This window comes from Mya arenaria, chromosome 4, assembly GCF_026914265.1.
Source record: "Mya arenaria isolate MELC-2E11 chromosome 4, ASM2691426v1".
NCBI classification, from domain to species: Eukaryota; Metazoa; Mollusca; class Bivalvia; order Myida; family Myidae; genus Mya; species Mya arenaria.
The window spans coordinates 31,025,064-31,052,982 of record NC_069125.1 but is presented as its reverse complement, the minus strand read 5'-3'; the positions used below and the strand labels follow the sequence as shown (position 1 = coordinate 31,052,982).

Genomic DNA, 27,919 nt, shown 5'->3' with positions numbered 1-27,919 from the left:
CATAAAACAGTTTTCACTCTCCTTAGAACTATTTAAAGACCGATTTGACAATTAACATAATCTAAATCAATGCGCGCATATCCATGACAACCACGAATTATCATATATCATCCATACGCAATTATTTCCAATGAGCACAAAAGAGTTCCAGCAAAAAATACCTTTTTTTCTTAATTTTGTTTAACTGAGGTGGGAGAAAAAGCATCTACCATAGCCACTCGTGTAAGATAGGTTCATCCCGACCCTCGCGCAGGGTGTTTTGCGGAAACTCGGTAAACTTCGTTTCCGCCAAACACCCTACGCTCGGGTCGGAATGAACCTATCTTACACTCTCGGCCATGGAAGATACTTATAATCTTACCGCTATAATAATGTCGAACAACTAATATATTTGTGGCAAAAATACACATTCCCTAAACAATATACCTCTATAATAATGTAAAAAAACTGATATATTTGTGGCAGAATTCAACATTCCGTCTACAATGTACCGCTATAATAATGTCAAAACACTGATATATTTGTGGCAGAAATCTACATTGAGTCTACAAGAAACCGTTAAGATCATGTCAAACAACTAATATATTTGTGGTAGAAATTTAACATTCTGTCTCCAAGATACCGTTAAGATAATGTCAAACAACTGATATATTTGTAGTAGAAATTAAACATTCTGTCTACACTCATTTTCGAACACCAGAGCGATCTTGCTTTACGTACAATGCACAGTCATTTGATAGGACTGAACTCCTGCTTTGGTGTCATATGACCTGAAACACATTTAGTGACATTTAACCTAAAATTATTATTTTTTTCTTCAGATTTACCAAAGGCGTCACTCCTTTCAAAGATCTAGCATACAAATAACTATGCATTACTGCAGTTTTAAAAGGTCAGAAAATCCCGAAAGGCCAAAACGTTTGGATACTATTTTGGTATGTTTTTCGTACTCAAAACTTTTCGATTAAATCGAAGTTTTTGAACTATGAGCAGTTTAGGCCTTTCGGGATGTATGATTCGGATGCTTGAAACACTGTTGTTACTTAATGGACATGAACTTATATTATAAATATTAAATGACAAGAAACTGATTAAAAAAACAAAAAAAAACAAAAAAGTTTTTTGTTTTATTTTAGGAAAACCGTTGCCATGGCAACCAAATTTATATTGTCAACAGAGGGTTACAATTGTAATGCCTTTTATTAAAAGATTTAAATAGTGTGTTTTTAGTGGTGCAATAATTGATCTACGTGTAAAAATGTTTATGTTTTCTGTATATACGTTGATAATCATTTTGAAGTAAACATTATCAAAAAACACATTTTTTTCTTCTTTCACCTGTTATACGGAAACTTCAATTTCATCGTCTAAAATGGTTAGACACATATGATATATATATATGAACTACTTGGTTTCGTAACATAATTTGTATTAGTATGATATAATAAAATTTAATCCGGGTAAGCATACTATTGAAATAGAATGCGTTACGCTTTGATATCATAATTGTAAAAAAAGTACCAAAATGTAAATAAAAATTGTGTCGGAGACCGGGTTCGAACCCGTGTCGCCAAAATTGCAGCAGTCCAGCGTCGTATCTACTGGGCTACGACGGCTTACTCTATATGGGTGACAAAATTAAGCTACATACCTACCTCGGTAATATCACGTGATAACGCCGACTAGCCAATCACGCATAAGGAATGAATTCTACCTGGTAGACATACCCAGTAATCTTTTTTAATGGAAAAATACGAAAAAAACTGCTAAACTTAAATAGATTGTAAACTATGTGGTACTTCAGTTAGTAAGTTTCAATGCATTGTACACGACGATGCCAAGTTTATATCAGTTTTTCACAATTTCTTTTTTTTTTCGCTATTTATCATACGGAGTACAGCCCCTTTAATGTATCTCAGTACATATGACACCAAAGCTGTAATTATTCTTATCAAATGACTGTCGTACAATGCGTGAGATTCATCATTGTCAAACCTCTGAAGAATAAGAATAGCTAATATTATCTTAAGCGGAGTGACATACATTTCGTTCACAACATTACGCCATGAGAAATGTCAAAATAATAATATATTTGTGGCAGAAATCTAAGTCCAGTTCGTCTACAATTTCCCTCCTTTGTAAGTGCCTAACAATCCAACTACGTTTCAGAAAAATTATGTAAATGCCGGTATATGAACAGGCAGACCATGACAATAATTTCACAAATATAATAGAAAACTGACGCTTCAAAGTGCTTGAATTTTGAGTTTCCCGTTGACCAATCTTCCTGCCCCATTCGTACGCGGCCCCAATCATTAATATATTCCTACGCGCATGGGCCCCGTTTCAATGAGATATATAAGTAGTTAAACAGTGCTCAGATATGCCTGTAATATTACGAGCAGATTCTGTGCGATTAATGTCCTTATAGTATTTTATTTAAATGCAATTAAACGCCAAAGGCGCGGTTATGGCAGAAAATTTACGCCATCAGGTAGTTTACGAATCCTAACGATCTTTTTTGAAACAGGGACCTGCATAGTCGTTATTCAAATATATTTTCTTCGTCATTGCCTTTATGTTTTGTATTGATGATAGGAATATCATGGGCTGGTCCAGCAATTGACCTTAAAGGGGGCGTAACTTAAAGGCGCAACCTTTTTACATTCGCTCCTACCTCAGTATCAAAAGTATATGGCATAAACCGTTTGCATAGGGATCTGAGGTTACTCCCTCAAGTCATTTTTACAATTTATAGTCGGAAATGGTGCAATTTTATCGGTTTTATTACTTTTTTCTCCCATATTGAAACAAAAAGTGAACTTGGACGATTTTTTTCGATTGTAAATCCGCTAGTGAATATTATTACATCATGAATAATTCTTTAGTAAATAGAAATTTCCACATATGGAAATGCGTTGTAGACTTTGACCTAATGTCATTGTTTAAACACAAATGTTATTTGTGGAAATTCCGCAATTCAATCACTATGGTAGTTTCTATATTTATCCAGATTCTACGAATATGAAGAAATGTCTTTTGCAATAATCATTGCATTTTACTTACATACATAGTTTTGGGATCCCTTTAATATTTTCGGTGTGACTTAGATTAATTTCTTCCTTTTGTCACAATATTCGTTTTTGTTACTTGATACCATGGCTGGGTATAGATAACATTGCAGCAACTAGTGTATTCAACACAAAGATAAACACCCGGGAAGTGCTTGATCATCGTGAATAAATGGGAGACCGGATGCGATAAAACCATGCATTTATTTATAGAAGGAAACCCAGCGTTATATGGAACTACTGAAAAATATTCCTTAATTTCAGAAAATGACGTAATCTTCCTTCTATAAAAGAAAGTAGAAACAGTTTAAGTAAACATACTGTATTCAAACATCAAGAATGACGGACGAAGATTGTATTATGAATATTGTGGAAGGGAATGGTGATATGGCAGATGGCATTTTCGACGTCTTTAAGGTAAGAATACTTTAAAAGATGCACACTTACTCCCAAATAAGATGTACAGCAATTAATACAATTGTTTTAATATACCAAAAAGGATGAATAAATGTCGAAATCAATGGTTCGTATAAAGGATACCGAGTTTAATTTGAAAGATAGGTGCAGAAAACACGGTATTTCTACCTTATGAGACGATTGGAGATCGCACTAAATCTTTAAGCATTCACCATTCATTTAATAGGTTTGCGTTTTCAGCTATTAAATACCCGGTTACATTATTGTTATCAGTAATTAATATTTTCCATAAATGTATTATTTAGTAAGAAGTTAAAGGTTTATCACTCAAAATGTATGTGTGTTCTACATGTGTATGTATTGATGTTGAATAAAAGTGTCACAGTTTAGGTTACAATTATTTGGGATATGATTCTTTGCATCTTTATTATGTCTATGTCAGTATATAGATATGTACGTAGAGTCTTTGTTCATAAATATTAATTTAAGTTGGAGTTACGTACTCGGACTTTGGGCAACAAATAATAAAATGTTTAACAAATAACAATAACTGAAAATGCTTACCTTCAATTTTGTCTAAAATGTGCACATCTCTACAAACGGAAGACGCTTACCTCAATTTAACTGGAGGTGTGCGTCGAGCAGTTATGTGTTTGAAACGAGTAAGGCTGTATAATAGTGAATCAAAAAGATTTTGAATATTTGAATTTATGAGTTTGTATATTTCCGTATTTCTAAACCGTAACACTTTTCATATTTCATGCTTTCAGCGGCGAAAATGCAAGTACAGTCTAGCTGACATTCAAAAGTCGCCAACAGAACATTTTGGTACGTTACATATCTTTATAGAACCATTTAAAGTTATGTTAAAATTAATATTTAATGAACAGGGTTAATACCGACATGTATATACTTTATAGGATAAGTAGTTAGGGTAAGTATGTCTTATGAAAGTAGCGAAAATACCCCCCTTCCCCAGCCCCTACCCCTGGTACAACAACAAACAAAAACACACATCAAAACACACACAACATTAACAACGACAAAAACACAAAAAACAACATCAAAAACAACAACCACACAAAAAAACAAAAAAAAAAACAGCAAGAAAACACAACAACAACAACAAAAACAACAACAAAAAACAAAAACAACCTTATAACATAAACGATTACATTTCATTAGACACAAATAATTTTTAATATAACACAAGATATGTTTTTGGTTCTATTGATTGCAAATTATACAACTGCCAGACGAGGTTTTTAATATGATCAAGCAGTCGGTTATTATGGAAGTCCATCTCACATCCAAAAAATCCACTGTTTAATTCATGACTAAATTTTTTTTACTGTAGATAATACAGTTGGATAGATAATATTTACAGTAAAATAGGAGGTCTGAAATGGTAAAAATGTGAGAACAATCGGGTAAAAAACTCATAATACTACGTTAAATACACAGGGAAAAACTAAAGTTGAAAATATGTTGGAAGTCCATAAATATGATCTTAAATATGCAGGCAATAATTGTAAACTTATACCGGAGTGAATAACTGCTTTATATCATAAAATTTGGTATGCACATTATTTAAGACTTCTTATCAGAAGGGCCATCAATGATCAAGTTTTCATTCAGGAGTTACTTAAAGCTCTTACTATATCATATTCAACCTTTACAAATTAGAATGGGAATATCCCTTATAAATATATATATATATATATATATATACATGATTATAAGGAGATTACTATAAAACTTTAATTAATTGTTCATAAGCGGTTATGAGTATGAACTGTACAGTAAGAAAACATTATCCAAATTAATAAGATGCACCAGTCAATTGTAACCACGCCCCCCCCCCAGGTCCGGCGAATAGCGGGGACTTTGACTTTCGGTCAAGCCAACCCCGGGTAAAATCCCCGACGAACTGATGGTCAAATGCGCCCGCCCCCAGGGAGCCTAGGTAAGGCCCATTCCCCGCTATATTTTGCGCGAGGCCAAAACCACCGCATTCACCCGGCACTGCGGGGCCACCTGAAAGGTAAAACACGGCCCATTTCCCCGGCTATCCCCGGTATACCCCCGGACCTGGGGGGGGGGGCGTGGTTACAATTGACTGGTGCAATATGCTGTATGCTATTAAACACTGTAACAGAATTCAAATTCGTTTTGAAATCAACGTTACTATTTTGAAAGCTAGAAAAATGTAGAGGTAAAGAAGATGTCATGCTCGATATCATTTCAGACGAGGTTTACAGACCGTTAAAGACAACCGACACACAAAGTAATGACGTCATCTTGGGATACGGTTTGAAGTCAATTCCGGAATTTTAAAGGCTGAATGACGTCACAAGTTCAGATATAGATACATCAGACGACATTTCACGGCTGATACAGACAACACTTCCAGATGTAAAATGGCGGACTGGCGTGTTCCATATACTCAGAGAATGCAAGAATGAAACTGATTTGAAAAGAAAGTTGACGTTTTTGAGACAAAACGTGGGTAACATTTCGTTTTCATATTCCAATAATTCATATTGAATGTCTTTTGACATTATTCCACAAGTTAATATGATCAAAACAAAAACAGAAAACATATGATATAACTACAGATAAAAAAAGTGTTTTTTGGCGCTTTTTAAAATGAGGATAGCTATTAACAAAAAAAAACCCCATTTTATAAAGGTCAATATTTATATTTAAATTTATACCAATTAAATCATATTCTTTTTTTGTTTGTATCATTCAAGTCAAATGAGTTACAGTCAACATGAAAATGCATTTAAATAAAAAAAAATAGTTGCATCAACCGATATTGTGCGCCTTTATAGCTGCACTCTCACAGATTGAACGTTTTGACAACTTTTTTTTTTGTCTTGGAACGCGCCAATTTTTGAGAAAATCAATGGAAACCAGTCATATAAGACTGCTGACAAAAAATTAGAACACATATTTTTATATTTAAAGTCCAAAGTCGATGTTTTATGTATTTTTCTTAAACCGTTAGTAAGCCATAACATATTAATTTTCGAACAGAAATATGAAAATCTGCGATCTGATCTTTTGTCAGCAATCTTTTATCATTGTTTTGCAGATATTTACGCAAAAAATTGCTCTTTCTAAGACAAAAAAATAAAAAGTTGTAAAAACGGTAAATCTGTGAGAGTGCAGCTTTGAATCGCCAAGAACCATTTTAACATGTTCAATGTTCTAATGGTAAAACTACCTCTTCAGACATCTGCAGCCATCGAAGCGTTCCCAGGAGGTCACGGGACGAGTGTTCCAATCGAGGAGAACTCCGCCCCTAAAAGTCTGCTTATCTGTGATTGGTTGACAATTATTGATGGGCTGGGTCTTGAAACAACGTCACCAGGAACCACGCGCAATATCGACTATGTTGACGTGACTATTGGTCAGCATACTGACGTCGATTGTCTGATCGGAATCAAGAGAATTGTGGAATCCCTCCTCAGTAAGTTCAATATATAAAAATATTTTAATGATTTTCATAGAAGCTGTGTCATTCAATCATTTATTCTATCAACAAGATAATTTTGGTTCCCGTTTTTTACACACAAACTAACAACGTTCAACAAACGTTTGAATACAATCTAATTTACAGTCAATGAAATTGCAGATAGGCAATCATTAAGTGCTAGACTTAGTCATTATGAATTTTAACTTTCGCGCGTGTCTAAAGGTCCACTCACTGCCACTCATCCGACGCACACGCCCTGCGTCAGATTTTGCGTTTACTATGTGTCAGCCAATTAGGTTGTATTCTAAGTCAGTAAGATGAACTGAATTAAAAGCTTAATGATTAAGAAGGTCTCGTTCGCTTCGCTCAATCCGCCCATTCTTAATCACTAAGATTTTGATTCATGTCATCTAAATATTACATATACAAAGCTTGTTTGCATACCAGAGTTTGAAGTTATTTGAGTTTGCATAGGTAACAAGGTTGGGGATACTCACCATTTAAAATCGGTTTACTATTGCAGGAATATCGTGGACAAACTTGCAACTTCTCATCCGAATGAACATCGAACATGGGGAATTTCTCAGTTACACGATAAGAATAGCCTAATTGCGTTTTTGTTCAAAAGGTTCTTAATATATTTCTTGTATGTCATTTTTTTAATTAATGATTCGTGTGACTTATAAAAAAGCCAAAGTACAATACGAAGTGCACCAGCAAGTGAAGACCTAAATATTAAAAATGATTAAATAATTAAATAATTATAATATTAATTATAATTCCTCGTTTTTAAATTATTTACTCTCATTAGTTTGCATATTGATTATTTTATAGCTGCCATCACTCGAAGCGGGCAATGGAATAGATGTCGCCTGTCGTCGATCGTTGAACGACTTATGGTCTGGTTTCCGCTTCCTGTTGCGGTCCCTCGGCTTCAAGCGCCTCAACGAGCGGTCGCCTCTCCAGTGGGAGCGACCTGAATAAAGCTTCCGGGAGGAGTTTGATTCTCTTTGTATCGTGTTCAGGGGATTGTTCAGACCTATCAAAGACTTCCCAGAACTAGAATCCGGATGCTTCCTTTGAACGTTACTAAGACATATTAAAGACTTCCCAGAACTAGAATCGGGTTGCCACCTTTGAACGTCTTTCAGACCGAATCCAGAGTCCACCTTTGAACGTCTTTCAGACCGAATCCAGAGTCCACCTTTGAACGTCTTTCAGACCCAGTCCGGATGCTACCTTTGAACGTTACCAGACATATAAATGACTTCCGAGATCTAGAATCTGGATTCCACTTTGGCGACTACAGACATTTATAAAACTGCATACATATACTTGCATTCCATTGCAATACGAACTTATTAACTAATTTTACCTGCTCATGCATTTTCACATGTCGTGTTTTACAACGATGTTTTTTTATGATCTCATTTCCATTCATTCATTACTGTAAAATTTCATTTTAATATATGGAAATAATTTTTTGTTTTTTGTTTTTATTTAACGTAATTATCATTAGCAAATATATCATTCAGAAATGGATATCATCGAAATATATGTCTACATTATCGGACTATAAACGGTATCCGAATATGGACATTATCAGAATATACCATTACATGTTCCTTCATTGGCGAGGTACGTATTTGTGGGTTCCATTCCTGAAAGTAAGATAAACAAACCCAGATATTTACCTCAAACATTAAAACAGTCATCTATCCGTGATTACCTCCGTCAATCCAAGGTACATTTATCTCAAATTGTGTACCCTCTAAAGATAACAGGCACCAACCCATGATTTCCTCTGTCAGGCCTACGTATATTTACCTCATTCATTACACTCTGTCAAGACCACATTGTCAAGGTTACCTCCGTCAGTCCCACGCACAGTTACTTCAGATATTTGCCATAATTAAGACAACAGGCATCCACCCATTAATGCCTCCGTTAGTTCAACGTACATTATGGTCTCAATATTATTCTCTGTTTAGATCACATACGTCAATCCGTGATTGCCGCCGTCAGTCCCATGTTCATAAACCTCAATTAATATACCTCGTTAAGATCACATGCATCCATCAATGCTTTTGTTAACCCCCCGCCACGGAGTGGGGAGGGGATTATAGGAATGCACTTCGTCCGACTGTCAGTCTGTCCGTCCGTCCGTCCGTCTGTCCGTCTGTCTGGCTGTAACATTTCGTGTCCGCGCTATAAGTTACTTATGCATTGATGGATTACCATATTACTTGGTTCAAATTTTGTCCTTATTGAGACGATGTGCACTGACCTTGACCAGGATCCATACCTCAAAGTTCAAGATTACACGAGACATTTAAAGGTCAGAGTACACATGCTCGTGTCCGCGCTATAACTGAATTATGCATTAATGGATTACCATATTACTTGGTACAAATGTTGTCCTCATTAGGACAAATGTTGTCCTTATTGAGACGATGTGCAGTGGCCTTGACTCGGGTCCATACCTCAATGGTCAAGGTCACATCTGACATTTAAAGGTCATAGTTGACATGCTTGTGTCCGGGCTTTTTACATTTAGCAGTGTAGACATGTAAATTCTTACTGGATTTATTGACCTTATACATTTCATGTACTTTTAGCAACAATAACTGAATTTGATCCAAGAACTCGAACCAATTGCAATTTGTGCCAGTAATCCATCATGAAGTTTAGGGTCCATATTATGACAATGCTAAATAGAGGATAAGATATAAATGTTAATTGAAAGTGTTAAACAAGTTGCACAGATTGATACTTGGCGCACTCTAAAAAGCATTATCATTATGTGAAACAAGTTTAATATTAAAAAAAACAACAATGGACACAAATGTGATAATATATTTATAACATGTGTTTTCTCTTCAAAAGCAGTAAAACAATGTTATGACGTCACCACAATATATATGTATCACTTTATCGAAAATACTTAAGGCTTGCTATTTCATCCAAGTCTCTGTGATTTCATCGATGTTATAATTCAAGGACTCATTTTCCTTCTTTTTTTAGCCAAACTAACATTGACATTGATCTTAACTACACTACACACAATATGAATAACTTTAACAAATATCCTTATAATATGTTCAAATATCCAAGACTATTTAGGTTACCGATCAAACAACTTGTATTTCCTATATTCCCACTCTTGTTTTAGATTTAGATTCATGTTATCAAACATTTTGGAGTTGGTGGGCAATTATGTTTTGAAACATTTGAAATTTCAGAATCGCTTATGTCAAATTTGTTTAAACTGCCATAGTTAAGTACAGTATGATTATAAAAACTTCACAATCCATTTGTTCGGTTTATTAATATCACATTCAAAATCAATTTTACAGTTCTATATGATAACATTTTGTAGTAATCCTGAAATCAGGATTGGGACTTTTCAATTCAAGACTATTTAACATTTATTTGAATTTTTGCTGGTCTTTTGCATTATAAATAGAAGGACTTGGTATAGATACAATGACTTTGTAAAGGTCTTCTAATCACCTTTGGATTCTGGTTTTTGGCCTTTTATCATCCCTGTAAATCAATATATATATCACTAAATGTACACAACATGGAGTACAATGATATCCTCACTTACATGGTTAGTTATAATCGTGCTACTTCTAAAGCAATGCAGTAGATATTAGATAACCAGTATCAACACAAAAACTACTTTATGTAAATTTGAATACTCAGTATGCTTTAGTGTTTGCCCTACATTTTCAACCAATTAGGGGCGCTAGATTTTTAAAAAGTTTAGTTTCTTATATGTGAAGTATTGTTACTTATTGCTGAAGACGACTATTCATGATAAAGTTAATTGCTATAACTGCGTATGCGCATATAATCACGCCTACAGTTTTCATATGCAAAGGCGCGATTAAAGTGTCAATGCATTCGCAGTGTCCCGCTATACAATAGTGATTGACTGATCTTTTTGACACGCGCACGGCTTAATTTTAAAGCTAATGCTATTTAGCAGGGGCAAACACTAAGTAAGTATATATATATAACTTTTTTTGAGTCTCGTCCATATACATACAAAAAGTTATATGCAACACATTAAACAGGTATATGGCCATTCTATACTGAATTACAAGAGACTATTTGACAAATACGCAGAACAAATGATTACAAAATAAGATACTGAATTGTTTTAAAATATGTGACTGATACTGATTGATAAAAACATCTGTACTTACAAATTAAACATTAATATGCCACATAAACAATTTTGGTCCATCAATAAGCATAAGATTTGCTTTGCCCATAGAAAAAGTGAAACACCCGACTTAATACTAACAAAAGCTCCCAGAAACACTAAAACAAGCAGGTGTAATTGGATTTACAGACCATTATATAGTAGGTTCATCAAATTATAAGGAGCCAATATCATTTGTGTGACCTATTAAAATATTACCATCAGAAAGTACAATAAGTAAACATCTACATACTTAAATTATATACATGACCGCAATGACTATTTACACAAAGTAAATGTTTATTAAGTAATTTCTTCTACTTAATTACCTATACTAAATGACTGGTATTTACTATAATATTCTTGGGTTTATAATGTTTTTACTAATTAATTTCGTATACATAAAGCTTTTCTAAACATTGCGTTCATGATAAGATAATTATTATCAACATTAAAAATAATTTAAATAAACAATAAAATTTGGTATGGTAGGAATTTAAATTTTCATGAATATATAATAATCTTGGTACAAAAATAAATACTAACAAACACCCTGGTTTATTTTCAAATAAGAATGTTCCTGGATATAATTAATAATAAAAAACGATAATGGACCATACTTTCACACATACTTGAATATATAAATATATATTATATTATTATCTCATTGAATAATCATAAAAATGGTCAGAAAAATGCACAACAACAATATCTACTAATATGTTCTTGAATAATATAATGTATGTAAAGTTATCAACACAATCATTTAGTGAAAATGTAGAGGGAAAAAAACACACAAAGTGCACAAAATTTTCATACGTAAGAAAATCTTTTAATGATCTTTGAAAATCTTTGTACAATATAAACACTCATACAACAATGAAAGCAACGAACAAACCATATTTTGATATGCACTAGTTTTTCTGGAATATTATTATCATAATCCCGGAAGGGGAAATATTTAACATCACAAATCATGCACTGACCAAATGTTTTTATACACCAACGAAACTCAATGCTAAAAGTAAGTCACATAAAAAATACCAAACGATGAAATATTTCTGTTTTGCATTTTGAAGAACACAGCTGATAATGAAGAACATTTCATTTCATTTATATTGGTTAGTAGCCGGAAGGGAATACATGTGTAGTGTACCAGTTGTATTTACTATGAATTCAACGAGGATCGAGTATTGTCGAACATCGATTATTTACCTCCTAAATCGGCGATAATCAATCATAAAAAAAATATTATCGCTTAACATAAAATATATTTGTCTGTCATTAGAATCTACAAAATAATATGTTAAAATGGAAATAAAACATAAGCATAAGCTTTGTGGTTTATGGTTTTCAATCCCTGGTATTCAATGATTATCTATAACTGGCTACGATTCTTACTTGAATTTAAAGGCCTAGTTTAAGGAATGCTTAGCAGGACAATCCCCTGCAGTGCATCTCCTGCTTATTGCACTGATGTCACAGTCGGGGCAAATTTCCTGTTTATTTGCTCAGGCCCATTTCTATATATACCTCCAAAACTGCACAGCAGGATATTCAGATCGGAGATGTGTTAAAACAATAAGACACTTAGATTAGTACAATGCACGTTTTTTTTTTGTTTTTTTTTTGTTGGGGGGGGGGGGGTACTTATAGAAGGATTAAACTAGGCCTTTAAATCAGTTTTAGTTTACACTTTGCTATGTCACAAGTAACATTGCGATAGTGCGATAGGAATTATTATGTTATTATTGATTTTTGTTACAGTTTTAACACTAAAATATATTCCGACCCTATATTACATACAAGCAAAGATGATGTCCTGCTGTCAAAGCACACTGAGCGTGGATAGGACGAACCATCCTCCTCGATGGTCAGCGTGGCTAGCTTTTGTTTGCCCTCACTGTCCACCTGTAGGATGCTTCGGGACTGACTATCCCACACAAACACCTGTCCACTATGAGACACAACGACACGGGGGCATTTGAGGTGTTTATCCGTCAGTGTGGCCAACACTTGTCCCTGCATGTCCACTGTCACCAGTTGGTTATTGTTTATGTCTGTGATGTAGAGTTTGTTTCCATCTGGGTTAACCGCAAGACCCGCCACATCGCATCCATATGCTGTGTAGATCTCCCTCACCCGCCTTCCATCCAGTGTGTACAGATACACTGTACCATCAGATGATACATACAGATGGCCTTCAATGTATGCCACACTCTTGCAGTCATGGTCCAGCTGAAATTTACAAAAAATGTTTACTTCCATATCATACTAATAGAGAGTAACAATATAAATATTATCGATGTTAATCATTACAAGCTAATTCTTTGTTTTGCAGAAAGAAAACACTTGAAACACATTTTCTAGAAAAGCAGTAGTTCAAATCATCTCTTAAAGATATTCATGGGTGGGAATTTGTTCATTCATTAGAACTGTGGTATGCTTTTTAATAAGTTAAAAAAACCCATATGTTACAGGATCATCTGAAGTATAAACTACATTTTAATGATATATATATATTTGAAAAAATAAAATATAATTTGTAAATTGGACCTGAAATAACGTGATTTTGAACATATATTTTTCAGATGGTCAGATACATAATACATATTAAGGTATAGTAGTGGGCTAAGCTCCGAATAAAAACTTTAGCCCAAGGTTTGGTCTTCTTTCTAAATTTAGAGTTGTTTGGTCCTGGTGACAGATTTGACCTTGACGTTTTTACATCAATTAAAAGTTAAACGTTTGACCGACCTGAAGTATGTACATAAAACAGGTTATTTGATATATGTTATTATCCATTTTACCACCCATAATATGTCTGTTAATTCAATTTTAAATCAATAAGGGTGTTGTTTGTAAATTGAAAGTGCGAATTTATGTGCCTCCGCGTTTAATTTACCAGGTTTTGTGAAGAAAAAATCATTGTTATAAGATGGAAGTATGTAGGTTGCCGGGCGGGCGGGTGTTTGTCAAACAGGTGGTTCCCATTCAGTGACTTAAGTAAGCATTGTCATAGTAATGAAACATGGCCTGTAAGTAGCTTATTTTAAGATAACTTGGTTTTGGGAGTTTGTAGGGTCAAGGTCACTAAAAAATCGTTTCCGCTCAAAACCTTTAGTTATCACAGATGGATAGTGATTAAACATGGTGTAAAGGTAACTTATACTCGGCTTCTGATGGTTCACCAGGTCTGTATATGTATACAACTAAACCACAGTGAATCGTGAACAACATTAATTGTTTTAATGGGCCAAACATATCATCTCAAGCACTTTTTTAGACAAAAGTAAGAGTGTTAGAGTAATTTGTCAGAGTTTGAGTTATTAATTTTATCATGTAGTCCTTAAAAATAGAATACACGTACTAAAATGAAAAAAAAAAATACCTGTGGCTTGAGTAAGTTTTAGGTAGCTCAAAGTTATTTTCGTCCCCGCAAAATTGATTTCCTATTTGTTTTGGACTTAAACATTATTGATTTTAACATTTCGATCCCAGCCGAAATTCCCATTTTCAAATGTCTTGTATGTATTTATGCAAATTTATATAGGGTGGTTTGTGAGAGCAGTTTTTCAAGTCATTATATGGGTATGAACGCAGTTGGGCTGGTAAAAGTGTGTGGAGTCCGAAGGATTTCACGCGTACTTTAACCAGCCCACTTGCTTTCATATCCCCGATAATGACATCAATCACGCAATTCATTACTTACATTTACACCAATAGTTCATTATTTCATTCATTTTTATTTGAAAAATTCTTCATTTTTTATTTTAGAAAACCATACAGTATTTATTTCTCACCTATTTCGTAATAAGAACGACCCGGCCGTAACCAGAACAGTTTATAAAATTTCGTCACAAAACGCTAGAAAAAATCAATCACTTCAAATAATTTTTTGAAGAACTTTTTTTTTTAAATTGAAACACCGATGACAACAATACATTTAACATATCATGAATTAACACTTTCTAACATGTTGATTTAAGTTTTTCGGCTCCTGCTGACATACACATACAATACCAAGATAAACAATTTTCAATTTACATCTATATATATATATGCGATAACTCGCGATCAGAACATATCCGAAGATGTTGCGTTAAAAGGAAAATATTCGCAATTGCCGAAAGGCAGTTTGTTAAGGGAAGGAAGTTAAGGTGTAAATATTGGTAACTATTGTAAATATTTATACTTTCACTGTTACATAACAAAAAAAGCAACATACCAAAATGTATTTGGAATTGTTGGGTTCAGTGCCAATGGAATGTGATCCATTTCTTTGCTTGGTTTGATATAGGCACCCAAAACATTTGTTTTGCCTAATTCTCGAATGGCATGTACACAAACCTCGTTTCGTTGCATTTCGGTGTTTCTTTTCATTTGAAACAGTGATTGGCATGTTGAATGGAAACATGAGACATGACCTTGAGGAAAGTTAGAATTACTTCCCTTGAAATAATTACACATAATTTATAATGACTCATAACTAAATATTTGGCTGAACAAATACATCCTTTGTGGCACACAGGGATGGTCATCATTCCTATAATAGCTGTAGTTTTATATGTTTTGCTTAGCAAACCATTTCAACATAGTATCCGTGAAAAAAATAATAAAACATACAAGCAATATTTATAATATAACAACAAATAGTGAACTATTTGTCATTATACACAGTTATCCCTTACTTGTCATTTTTCACGTTTGTTATTTGTTTTATCATTCTGTAGTTATTCTTGTACCATTGTTACATATGTCCATTTTACTGGTTGTCTTAATGTTGCGTTTAAGTTTTATCCCAATGGTTTGTTTAAGTTGTACATGATCTATCAGATCAAAAGTATTTGTACATCTTAGATATTTTTAAGAACAGTTTATGATGTTTGTACACTTTATTTAACTCGGCCCGTGTCTTTAAATTACTGTTTTAGAATCGATCCTTTTTTATACTATTTGAAACCTTCTGATGATTTTTTAAAAAGTGGTTGTATGTAACCGTAGTGTTTATCTTTATCATGTGTATCTGCTTACGGATTTTTTCTATATATTATTTGTATATCAACGTATAATTGTTTGTGTAGCACTTTTGAACGTTTGTATTTTATGATAAAAGTGCTATAAAAATGGGGTATAATAATAATAATAATAATTAATAATATTAATAATAATAATAATAATAATAATAATAATAATAATAATAATAATAATAATAATAACTTTTTTCAATGATTGAATTTTTATCATAAATAACTATTACTTGTATTTTTCTGTTGAGCTTGAGTTTGCTATTTTCTACATCGAAAAACTGTATCTCCCATCTCCCATTATAGACAGCCACCTGGTTGTCAGACACAGCGCATATGCCATATGGCATCTCTGGAACTCTGACATGGTCCGCCATGGTGTAGTCAGCTGTCAGCAGCTTGAGCTCACAGTTCCCACTGTCTGTTATAATTATTTCTCTGCCTGGCAACACTATTATACCAGATATTAAACACCGATATGAATCTTTTTCTAATTTTACTTTAAAGCGGTTTCCTTCTCTCACTTTATATACCCTTTTCTGCTGCTTTATCTCAGTAACCACTGTGATTTTATCATGTTCAGTTATTCCCATATTGTCCTCCGATTTTATGGGGGGTTGATCATGCTCAGTTGTTCCTACTTTCTTTTTCTGTTTTAGCGGGAATATATCATGAGTTGTTTCTACTTTTGCTTTCGGTTTCAGTCCGATTTGATCATTGTCAGTTGTTATTTCTTTCTCTTTTGGGTTTAAAGTGTGTTGATCATGCTCAGTTGTTCCTACTGTCTGTTTTTGTTTACGTCGGAGTTGATCATTGTCATTTGTTCCTACGTTTTCTTTTAAAGGGTGTTGATCATGCTCAGTTGTTCTTATTTTGTCTTTCGGATCCAGGGAGTGTTGATCATGCCCAGTTGATCCTACTTTGTCTTTTTCTTTAAAAGGAATTTGCTCATGCTCAGATGTTCCTACTTTCTCTTTATGTTTTAGTCGTAATTCATCCTGCTTAATTGTTCCTACTGCCTCTTTCAATTTCACAGGAATGTGATCATGCTCATTTGTTCGTACTTTTACTTCCAGTGTTAGTTGGAGATGATCATGCTCAGTTTTACCATCATTATATTTCTGTTGTAGTCCGAGTTGATCGTGCTCAGTTATTTCTACTATCTCCTTAGGTTTTATAAGGAGTTTATCATAATCAGATGTTCCTACATTCTCTTTCGGTGTAATAGGAAGTTGATCATGGTCAATTGTTCCTAGTTTCTCATTCGTTTTTATAGCAAGTTGATCATACTCAGTTATTCCTACTGTCGTTTTAGGTTTTAAAGGTAGTCGAGTATTCTCATTGGTTCCTACTTTCTTTTTCTTTTTTAAAGGGAGTTGTTCAGTTGTTCTTTTTTCCTTTTCCTGTTTACGGGGAAGTTGATCGTGCTCACTTATTTCTACCTTCCCTTTTGGGTTTAGCGGAAATTGATTATCCTGAGATGTTCCGGCTTTTTGTTTCGGTTTAAGTCCGAGATGATCATGCTCAATAGTTTTGAGTATCTCTTTCAGTTTAAGTAGGCATTGATAATGCTTGGCTATTATTTCCTCCTTTTTCGCTTTGAGCGGAAATTGATCATGCTCAGTTATTACTACTGTCTCCGTCGGGTTTATAGCGTATTGATCGTGCTCAATTATTGCCATATTGTCCTCGGATTTTAGGTGGGGATGATCATCTTCAGTTTTTCCTTCTTTCCCTTTCTGTTTTAGCGGGAATACATCATCAGTTGTTTCTACTTTTGCTTTCGGTTTTAGTCCGATTTGATCATTGTTAGCTGTTGTTTCTTTCTGTTTCGGGTTTAAAGGGTGTTGATTATGCTCAGTTGTTCCTACTGTCTGTTGCTGTTTACGTCGGAGTTGATCATTGTCATTGGATCCTATTTTTCCTTTTAAAGCGAGTTGATCGTGCTCAGTTGTTCCTATTTTGTCTTTCGGATTCAGGGAGTGTTGATCATGCCCAGTGGATTCTACTGTCTGTTTCTGTTTACGTCGGAGTTGATCTTTGTCATTTGTTCCTACGTTTTCTTTTAAAGGGTGTTGATCATGCTCAGTTGTTCCTATTTTGCCTTTCGGATCCAGGAAGTGTTGATCATGCCCTGTTGATACTACTTTGTCTTTTTCTTTTAAAGGAATTTGCTTATGCTCAGATGTTCCTACTTTCTCTTTAAGTTTTTGTCGGAGTTCATCCTGCTTAATTGTTCCTACTGTCTCTTTCGACTTCACAGGGATGTGATCATGCTCATTTGTTCGTACTTTCACTTGCGGTGTTAGTTGGAGATGATCATGCTCACTTTTACCTTCATTATATTTCTGTTGTAGTCCGAGTTGATCGTGCTCAGTTATTTCTACTATCTCCTTAGGTTTTATAAGGAGTTGATCGTAATCAGTTGTTCCTACATTCTCTTTCGGTGTAATAGGGAGTTGTTCACGGCCAGTTGTTCCTAGTTTCTCATTCGTTTTTATAGCAAGTTGATCATGCTCAGTTATTCCTACTATCTCCTTAGGTTTTATAAGGAGTTGATCGTAATCAGATGTTCCTACATTCTCTTTCGGTGTAATAGGGAATTGTTCACGGTCAGTTGTTCCTAGTTTCTCATTCTTTTTTATAGCAAGTTGATCATACTCAGTTATTCCTACTGTCTCTTTAGGTTTTAAAGGTAGTCGAGTATTCTCATTAGTTCCTACTTTCTTTTTCTCTTTTAAAGGGAGTTGTTCAGTTGTTCCTTTTTCCTTTTCCTGTTTACGGGGAAGTTGATCGTGCTCACTTATTTCTACCTTCCCTTTTGGGTTTAGCGGGAATTGATTATCCTGAGATGTTCCGTCTTTTTGTTTCGGTTTAAGTCCGCGATGATAATGCTCAATAGTTTTGACTATCTCTTTCAGTTTAAGTAGGCGTTGTAACTTGGTTAGTATTTCCTCCTTTTTCGGTTTGAGCGGAAATTGATCATGCTCAGTTATTCCTACTGTCTCCTTCGGGTTTATAGCGCATTGATCGTGCTCAATTATTGCCATATTGTTCTCGGATTTTAGGTGGGGATGATCATCTTCAGTTGTTCCTACATTCCCTTTCTGTTTTAGCGGGAATACATCATCAGTTGTTTCTACTTTTACTTTCGGTTTTAGTCCGATTTGATCATTGTTAGCTGTTGTTTCTTTCTCCTTCGGGTTTAAAGGGTGTTGATCATGCTCAGTTGTTCTTACTGTCTGTTTATGTTTACGTTGGAGTTGAGCATTGTCATTTAATCCTACTTTTCCTTTTAAAGCGAGTTGATCATGCTCAGTTGTTCCTATTTTGTATTTCGGATCCAGGGAGTGTTGATCATGCCCTGTTCTTCCTACTTTGTCTTTTCCTTTAATAGGAACTTGCTCATGCTCAAATGTTCCTACTTTCTCTTTATGTTTTAGTCGGAATTCATCCTGCTTAATTGTTCCTACAGTCTCTTTCAATTTCACAGGAATGTGATCATGCTCATTTGTTCGTACTTTTACTTCCAGTGTTAGTTGGAGATGATCATGCTCACTTTTACCTTCATTATATTTCTGTTTTAGTCCGAGTTGATCCTGCTTAGTTATTTCTACTATCTCCTTAGGTTTTATAAGGAGTTTATCATAATCAGTTGTTCCTACATTCTCTTTCGGTGTAATAGGAAGTTGATCACGGTCAATTGTTCCTAGTTTCTCATTCGCTTTTATAGCAAGTTGTTCATGCTCAGTTATTTCTACTGTCTCTTTCGGTTTTATAGGTAGTCGATTATGGTCATTGGTTCCTACTTTCTCTTTCTCTTTTAATGGGAGTTGTTCAGTTTTTCCTATTTTCTTTTCCTGTTTACGGGGAAGTTGATCATGCTCTCTTATTTCTACCTTGCCTTTTGTGTTTAGCGGGACTTGATTATGCTGAGATGTTCCTTCTTTTAGTTTCGGTTTAAGTCCGCGATGATCATGCTCAATTGTTTCGACTTTCTCTTTTTGTTTAAGTAGGCGTTTATTATGCTTGGTTGCTCTTTCCTTCTTTTTCTGTTTGAGCGGAATTTGACCATGCTCAGTTATTCCTTCAGTCTCCTTTGGGTTTATAGCGCATTGATCATGCTTAATTTTTCCCATATTTTTGTCCGATTTTAGGGGGAGTTGATCATCTTCAGTTTTTCCTTCTTTCCCTTTCTGTTTAAGCGGGAATACATCATCAGTTGTTTCTACTTTTGCTTTCGGTTTTAGTCCGATTTGATCATTGTTAGCTGTTGTTTCTTTCTCTTTCGGGTTTAAAGGGTGTTGATCATGCTCAGTTGTTCCTACTGTCTTATGCTGTTTACGTCGGAGTTGATCATTGTCATTGGATCCTATTTTTCCTTTTAAAGTGAGTTGATTATGCTCATTTGTTCCTATTTTGTCTTTCGGATTCAGGGAGTGTTGATCATGCCAAGTGGATTCTACTGTCTGTTTCTGTTTACGTCGGAGTTGATCTTTGTCACTTGTTCCTACGTTTTCTTTTAAAGGGTGTTGATCATGCTCAGTTGTTCCTATTTTGCCTTTCGGATCCAGGAAGTGTTGATCATGCCCTGTTGATACTACTTTATCTTTTTCTTTTAAAGGAATTTGCTCCTGCTCAGATGTTCCTACTTTCTCTTTAAGTTTTTGCCGGAATTCATCCTGCTTAATTGTTTCTACTGTGTCTTTCGATTTCACAGGGATGTGATCATTCGTTCGTACTTTCATTTGCGGTGTTAGTTGGAGATGATCATGCTCAGTTTTACCTTCATTATATTTCTGTTGTAGTCCGAGTTGATCGTGCTCAGTTATTTCTACTACCTCCTTAGGTTTTATAAGGAGTTTATCATAATCAGTTGTTCCTACATTCTCTTTCGGTGTAATAGGGAGGTGTTCACGGCCAGTTGTTCCCAGTTTCTCATTCGTTTTTATAGCAAGTTGATCATGCTCAGTTATTCCTACTATCTCCTTAGGTTTTATAAGGAGTTGATCGTAATCAGATGTTCCTACATTCTCTTTCGGTGTAATAGGGAATTGTTCACGGTCAGTTGTTCCTAGTTTCTCATTCTTTTTTATAGCAAGTTGATCATACTCAGTTATTCCTACTGTCTCTTTAGGTTTTAAAGGTAGTCGAGTATTCTCATTAGTTCCTACTTTCTTTTTCTCTTTTAAAGGGAGTTGTTCAGTTGTTCCTTTTTCCTTTTCCTGTTTACGGGGAAGTTGATCGTGCTCACTTATTTCTACCTTCCCTTTTGGGTTTAGCGGGAATTGATTATCCTGAGATGTTCCGTCTTTTTGTTTCGGTTTAAGTCCGCGATGATCATGCTCAATAGTTTTGACTATCTCTTTCAGTTTAAGTAGGCGTTGATACTTGGGTAGTATTTCCTCCTTTTTCGGTTTGAGCGGATTTTGATCATGCTCAGTTATTCCTACTGTCTCCTTCGGGTTTATAGCGCATTGATCGTGCTCAATTATTGCCATATTGTCCTCGGATTTTAGGGGGGGATGATCATCTTCAGTTGTTCCTACATTCCCTTTCTGTTTTAGCGGGAATACATCATCAGTTGTTTCTACTTTTACTTTCGGTTTTAGTCCGATTTGATCATTGTTAGCTGTTGTTTCTTTCTCCTTCGGGTTTAAATGGTGTTGATCATGCTCAGTTGTTCTTACTGTCTGTTTATGTTTACGTTGGAGTTGAGCATTGTCATTTAATCCTACTTTTCCTTTTAAAGCGAGTTGATCATGCTCAGTTGTTCCTATTTTGTCTTTCGGATCCAGGGAGTGTTGATCATGCCCAGTTCTTCCTACTTTGTCTTTTCCTTTAATAGGAACTTGCTCATGCTCAAATGTTCCTACTTTCTCTTTATGTTTAAGTCGGAATTCATCCTGCTTAATTGTTCCTACTGTCTCTTTCAATTTCACAGGAATGTGATCATGCTGATTTGTTCGTACTTTTACTTCCAGTGTTAGTTGGAGATGATCATGCTCAGTTTTACCTTCATTATATTTCTGTTTTAGTCCGAGTTGATCGTGCTCAGTTATTTCTACTATCTCCTTAGGTTTTATAAGGAGTTTATCATAATCAGTTGTTCCTACATTCTCTTTCGGTGTAATAGGAAGTTGATCACGGTCAATTGTTCCTAGTTTCTCATTCGTTTTTATAGCAAGTTGTTCATGCTCAGTTATTTCTACTGTCTCTTTCGGTTTTATAGGTAGTCGATTATGGTCATTGGTTCCTACTTTTTCTTTCTCTTTTAAAGGTAGTTGTTCAGTTTTTCCTATTTCCTTTTCCTGTTTACGGGGAAGTTGATCATGCTCTCTTATTTCTACCTTGCCTTTTGTGTTTAGCGGGACTTGATTATGCTGAGATGTTCCTTCTTTTAGTTTCGGTTTAAGTCCGCGATGATCATGCTCAATTGTTTCGACTTTCTCTTTTTGTTTAAGTAGGCGTTTATTATGCTTGGTTGCTCTTTTCTTCTTTTTCTGTTTGAGCGGAATTTGACCATGCTCAGTTATTCCTTCAGTCTCCTTTGGGTTTATAGCGCATTGATCATGCTTAATTTTTCCCATATTTTTGTCCGATTTTAGGGGGAGTTGATCATCTTCAGTTTTTCCTTCTTTCCCTTTCTGTTTTAGCGGGAATACATCATCAGTTGTTTCTACTTTTGCTTTCGGTTTTAGTCCGATTTGATCATTGTTAGCTGTTGTTTCTTTCTCTTTCGGGTTTAAAGGGTGTTGATCATGCTCAGTTGTTCCTACTGTCTTATGCTGTTTACGTCGGAGTTGATCATTGTCATTGGATCCTATTTTTTCTTTTAAAGTGAGTTGATTATGCTCATTTGTTCCTATTTTGTCTTTCGGATTCAGGGAGTGTTGATCATGCCCAGTGGATTCTACTGTCTGTTTCTGTTTACGTCGGAGTTGATCTTTGTCATTTGTTCCTACGTTTTCTTTTAAAGGGTGTTGATCATGCTCAGTTGTTCCTATTTTGCCTTTCGGATCCAGGAAGTGTTGATCATGCCCTGTTGATACTACTTTATCTTTTTCTTTTAAAGGAATTTGCTCCTGCTCAGATGTTCCTACTTTCTCTTTAAGTTTTTGTCGGAATTCATCCTGCTTAATTGTTTCTACTGTGTCTTTCGATTTCACAGGGATGTGATCATTCGTTCGTACTTTCATTTGCGGTGTTAGTTGGAGATGATCATGCTCAGTTTTACCTTCATTATATTTCTGTTGTAGTCCGAGTTGATCGTGCTCAGTTATTTCTACTACCTCCTTAGGTTTTATAAGGAGTTTATCATAATCAGTTGTTCCTACATTCTCTTTCGGTGTAATAGGGAGGTGTTCACGGCCAGTTGTTCCTAGTTTCTCATTCGTTTTTATAGCAAGTTGATCATGCTCAGTTATTCCTACTATCTCCTTAGGTTTTATAAGGAGTTGATCGTAATCAGATGTTCCTACATTCTCTTTCGGTGTTATAGGGAATTGTTCACGGTCAGTTGTTCCTAGTTTCTCATTCTTTTTTATAGCAAGTTGATCATACTCAGTTGTTCCTTTGTTTTTTTTCATTTTTAAAGGCAGTTGATCATGCTGAGTATATCTAACTTTCTCTTTCAGTTTAAGTTGGAGTTGATCATGCTCAGGTATTCCCTTTGTCTCTGTTAGATTTAGTGAAAATTGATCATTCACAGTTATTCTATCTGTGTGTTTTAAATGACATTGATCATACTCAATTCTTTCTATTTTCTCATTCTGTTCTGTTCTTAAAGAAAATTTATCATTCTCAGTTGTTAAAACTGTCTTTATCGTGCTTAGTGGGAATTGACCATGCTTAATTGTTTCTTCTTTCGCTATCGTTTTAAATGGGGTTTTATCATGCTCATATATTCTTCCCTTCTCTTTCGATTTCAGGCAAAGTTCATCATGCTCAGTCTTTCCTACTTTCTCCATCGGGTTCAGTAGAAGTTGATAACGCTGTGTTGTTTTAATCTTAATAGAAAGATGATCGTGTTCAGTGGTTCCTATTTTCTCTTTCGGTTTTAAAGGCGTTCGATTAATCTGAGTTGTCTGTTGTTTAAAAGAAAGTTTATCCGTGTGTGTAGTAACAGTTGTCTTCCCTCTTTTTACTGAGACTCGTCGATTTGGATGTTTAGGTGTGGTGTGTTTAAATATGGTGTGTTTGCATTGCCTGAAAAATATAAAACTTTTTTTAGTTCTTAAAACTCGGAATTGGTGAGCGTGGTTTGTGTCCAACTCCTATCGAAGCGGTTGTAATGTGATTCCCACAAGGGGTATATTCTCATGGCGTCTCTAATGGACAACATTACTGGTTTAGGAAACTGATTCGAGTGAGATTCACATCAGTTTAAGATGTCTATACAATTTAGCTATAATTCATTATTTTTCTATGCTTTTCGGTAGTTTATTGAATAATAACGGTGAATTTTATACTGATAAACACATTGTTTGTAACAGTGAATTCATTGAAATATAATTTCACTGTTTCTCTTATTTAACACGTTTAACTGTGAAACAACGAACGCTTAGCCACACAGTGCTGGAAAGAAAAATAATATAAGACGACACTTCCATAATGACGTAACTTTACCTAAAATTTGGCGCGAGTTTCGAATTAATTATCAAGTACTTATTATTTTTGAAGTAAATTATAAGCATTAAAAAAAAAAGTAAAACAAAAATGTTCAATGTTGGATTGCGATTTTTACCTCCTTGTGAACATTAAATGTAAATATTGCTTTCGTGGCAAAGTCATTGATGAAATATAGCATTTGATACTGATTCGATGAAGCATATTGCTGATAATAGATATATTGATGAAATATATCTAACACTGAAACAAACAATTTACGTCTATGTAAACTAAGACTCGAAACTAAGGCTGAAACATTTATAAAGTTCGTGCCGCTGGATGTAAATATTGAATTGGTTACAAATAACATATTTAAGTATTAATCAAACACCTTTCTCAAACAACACTGATAGAGGAAAGGTTTTTTGTGGAATATAAAACTTTGCTTATGTGAGACTTCCAACCTAACACTCACAATGTTAGTGAACATAAACCCAGAGCACATCTTCCTTTTGTCCTTAAAACATGACCAATGCCACAAATATGGCTTAAGACGGAAGTGATTTTAATTGAGAATTACATTTCAAAGAAATGAATGTTTAAATTGTTTCAGCTTATCTAAAAGCAATGTTGAAAAACTCATCTTGTTTTTCTCTTATAACGGTTTGGAAATGAACTTAGCGTTTAAAAGTTTTGGAGCATTTAACTATCGTGGCGGTCTTCTAAGTGAAAAAGGCTTCATCTTTAGGCGGTCAATCCGTGAATCAAGTGGAATAAGCCCTACTGCGCAGTAGTATGTAATGTGTTCGTCGTGGCCCACTTTTGAATATGTTGGACCTTATTAGAATTGAGCGTTGCTAGATTTTAAATGAATCTAATATGCATTGACTAGTTCAATTATTTTGGTACTTAGCCATGTAATCCTTTGTAAATCTACTGTCTCGCAATACTCAACACTTATGAACTCAAAATAAGTCCCCAACGACGAACACATTACAAACTACTACAAATTATTGAATGAGCCACACCTTTTACAGTTGTCTATTTACGGTGCTAACCCTTTTACATTTGCCTATTTGGGACACACTTTTGGGGTCCAACTACATACTACCTTTTAAAATATAAATAATATAACGACACTTTTTTAAAATAGAAAATATAGGACAGCTTTTAATTCATTTAACCAAATTTCCGCAGCATATAGAAAGAGCTATAAACTTTGTGGAAATATAAGCACATCTTTAAAAGTAATCAGCGGTCTTATTGGATGCACTGCTGGTTTAGCTTTAGTACCGGCCATTCCAGATTTTGTAGCAGTTGCTGATGCCATTCCCGCATGAATTACCGTTTTGCTAGATGAAATTGGTATTGAAGAAAAAAGCATTACTAAAAGCCCAACACAGAATTTTCAAACAACTTTAGTCATACACACAAAAAGGCAATGCAACAGTATGTTAACGAAGAAAAAATAAATAAATCAGTTTTTAATTTAATATTAGAACTTAAAAACAAGCTTATTACGTCGTGCCACTTGAAAGATATATAAAAAGATATAAACTAAATGGGTATGGAGAACATAAATAATATGCTAAAAATAATATATAAGCATTGATATAAATGAGAGAAATAGTAAACCACATTACTTTGATTATGACTGTAGCCTCTACTAAAAAAAGTAAGAGTTACAATGAATTGAGTGACAATGAGAAAAATGAAGGAATAAAAAATATAAGAGAAAATGCAGAATATATTCAAACAAATACGGAGGGATAAAAAGTTTTGCTTCACCAGACAGTGAAGTTCTTAAATCCATAGAATTTATAAATGCATTTCTTAGGAAAAGAAGATGTAGTCCGACACCAGTTGTTAATAATAATAATAATAATAATAATAATAATAATAATAATAATAATAATAATAATAATAATAATAATAGTGATTATAATAATAATAATAGAACATATATTCTAATTTTCAATATGGCCTTCAAAGTAAAGAAACAAAAAAAAGCATTATTCTTGAAAATAAGTCACCTGTCAATGTTAAAGCTCGGAAGATACATTTACAAATAAAACTATTAAACATTCTGTTAATAAATGCTTTCATACTTGAACATTCACTGACAGACACTCAAACGACATGTCTATAAATTAAACATATACATATGTTAAAGAACATGTAAAATAACTTACCATTTATAGTCTGGGTTCCAAGGCAGAAAATGTGAAAAATAAGGATATTTATTGCACCCCTCGCTATTTAAAATATTTTGGTATCAAATTGTAGGTTAAAGTCTGTAAATTATGAAGAGTGAGTTTGGCCACTTGGCGGCTCTTGCAAAAAGGAAATATCCAAGATGGCGCCCAAGATGGCTGCCATTAATTGCCATTTCAGTAAAAATACTATGTTCGAAAATAGCTATTTTCATTAAATAACAAAGACAGAATATTCACATGGATATTACTTTTCTCATAATGTACTTCAAATTGATATATAACCTTAACTACTTCAAAGTCATTGTCAAGGTCATTTCAAGGTCAAAGTATAAAAAATACCCTAAAATTCGATTGTTCCTGTTGACTTTTCTTCTTTTTAAATTCATTTATGTTCAGTGTGTGTCAAAAAGTGGTGGCAGAATTGTAAATTGTATGATCCTTCATTTAAAACATTATTTTAGGATATAGATTTTATATTTTTTGAAAACGCAAAGGTTTCATACTATAATAGCATGCCAAAGGTGGTCGCAAGATTGCTATTGCTGTAAGAGTCTTATAGCAAATGTGCTAGTGTTACTCTGAAAGTCTATCTTAATGCATTGCATGTATCTAATGAGGACTTGGAACCCGGACTATTACACAATAAATGAGCGTTTTTCAATGTACGTATATGTAAAGGAATGTCATTCCATATATTTTTGGTATAATCAATGAATGATGTTGCCATGTATTTAGTAGGAGCTGTTGTCTGTAAGACATGATCCTTGTTTGATACTCATCTTAACTGGTATGTTTTATTGTCAGAAAACGTTACAATATCTGCCAAATATGATGGTGCCTTGTTATTCATAATTTTATATACCCGGACAGCACAGTGGTAT

At 34.3% G+C, this 27,919-nt stretch overlaps 1 protein-coding gene and 1 long non-coding RNA gene across 2 annotated transcripts in view; one reads left to right on the top strand and one right to left on the bottom strand.

The window, feature by feature from the left end:
- Positions 1 to 3,248: 3,248 nt before the first annotated feature.
- On the top strand, positions 3,249 to 6,859 carry LOC128231541 (uncharacterized). The gene is made up of 4 exons (XR_008260382.1): positions 3,249 to 3,488; positions 4,259 to 4,316; positions 5,737 to 5,993; positions 6,729 to 6,859. It is a non-coding gene; the product is annotated as an uncharacterized LOC128231541 (long non-coding RNA).
- A 3,048-nt stretch (positions 6,860 to 9,907) lies between these two features.
- The window catches only part of LOC128231536 (uncharacterized), a 40,143-nt gene continuing 22,131 nt past the window's right edge, over positions 9,908 to 27,919 (bottom strand). The window contains exons 2-3 of the mRNA XM_052944525.1: positions 16,446 to 24,420; positions 9,908 to 13,423 (exon numbers count right to left, since the gene is read on the bottom strand). Coding sequence (XP_052800485.1) covers positions 12,947 to 13,423; positions 16,446 to 24,182 — 8,214 coding nt within the window. The 5' untranslated portion in view covers positions 24,183 to 24,420 and the 3' untranslated portion in view covers positions 9,908 to 12,946. The remainder of the gene's footprint in view (positions 13,424 to 16,445; positions 24,421 to 27,919) is intronic.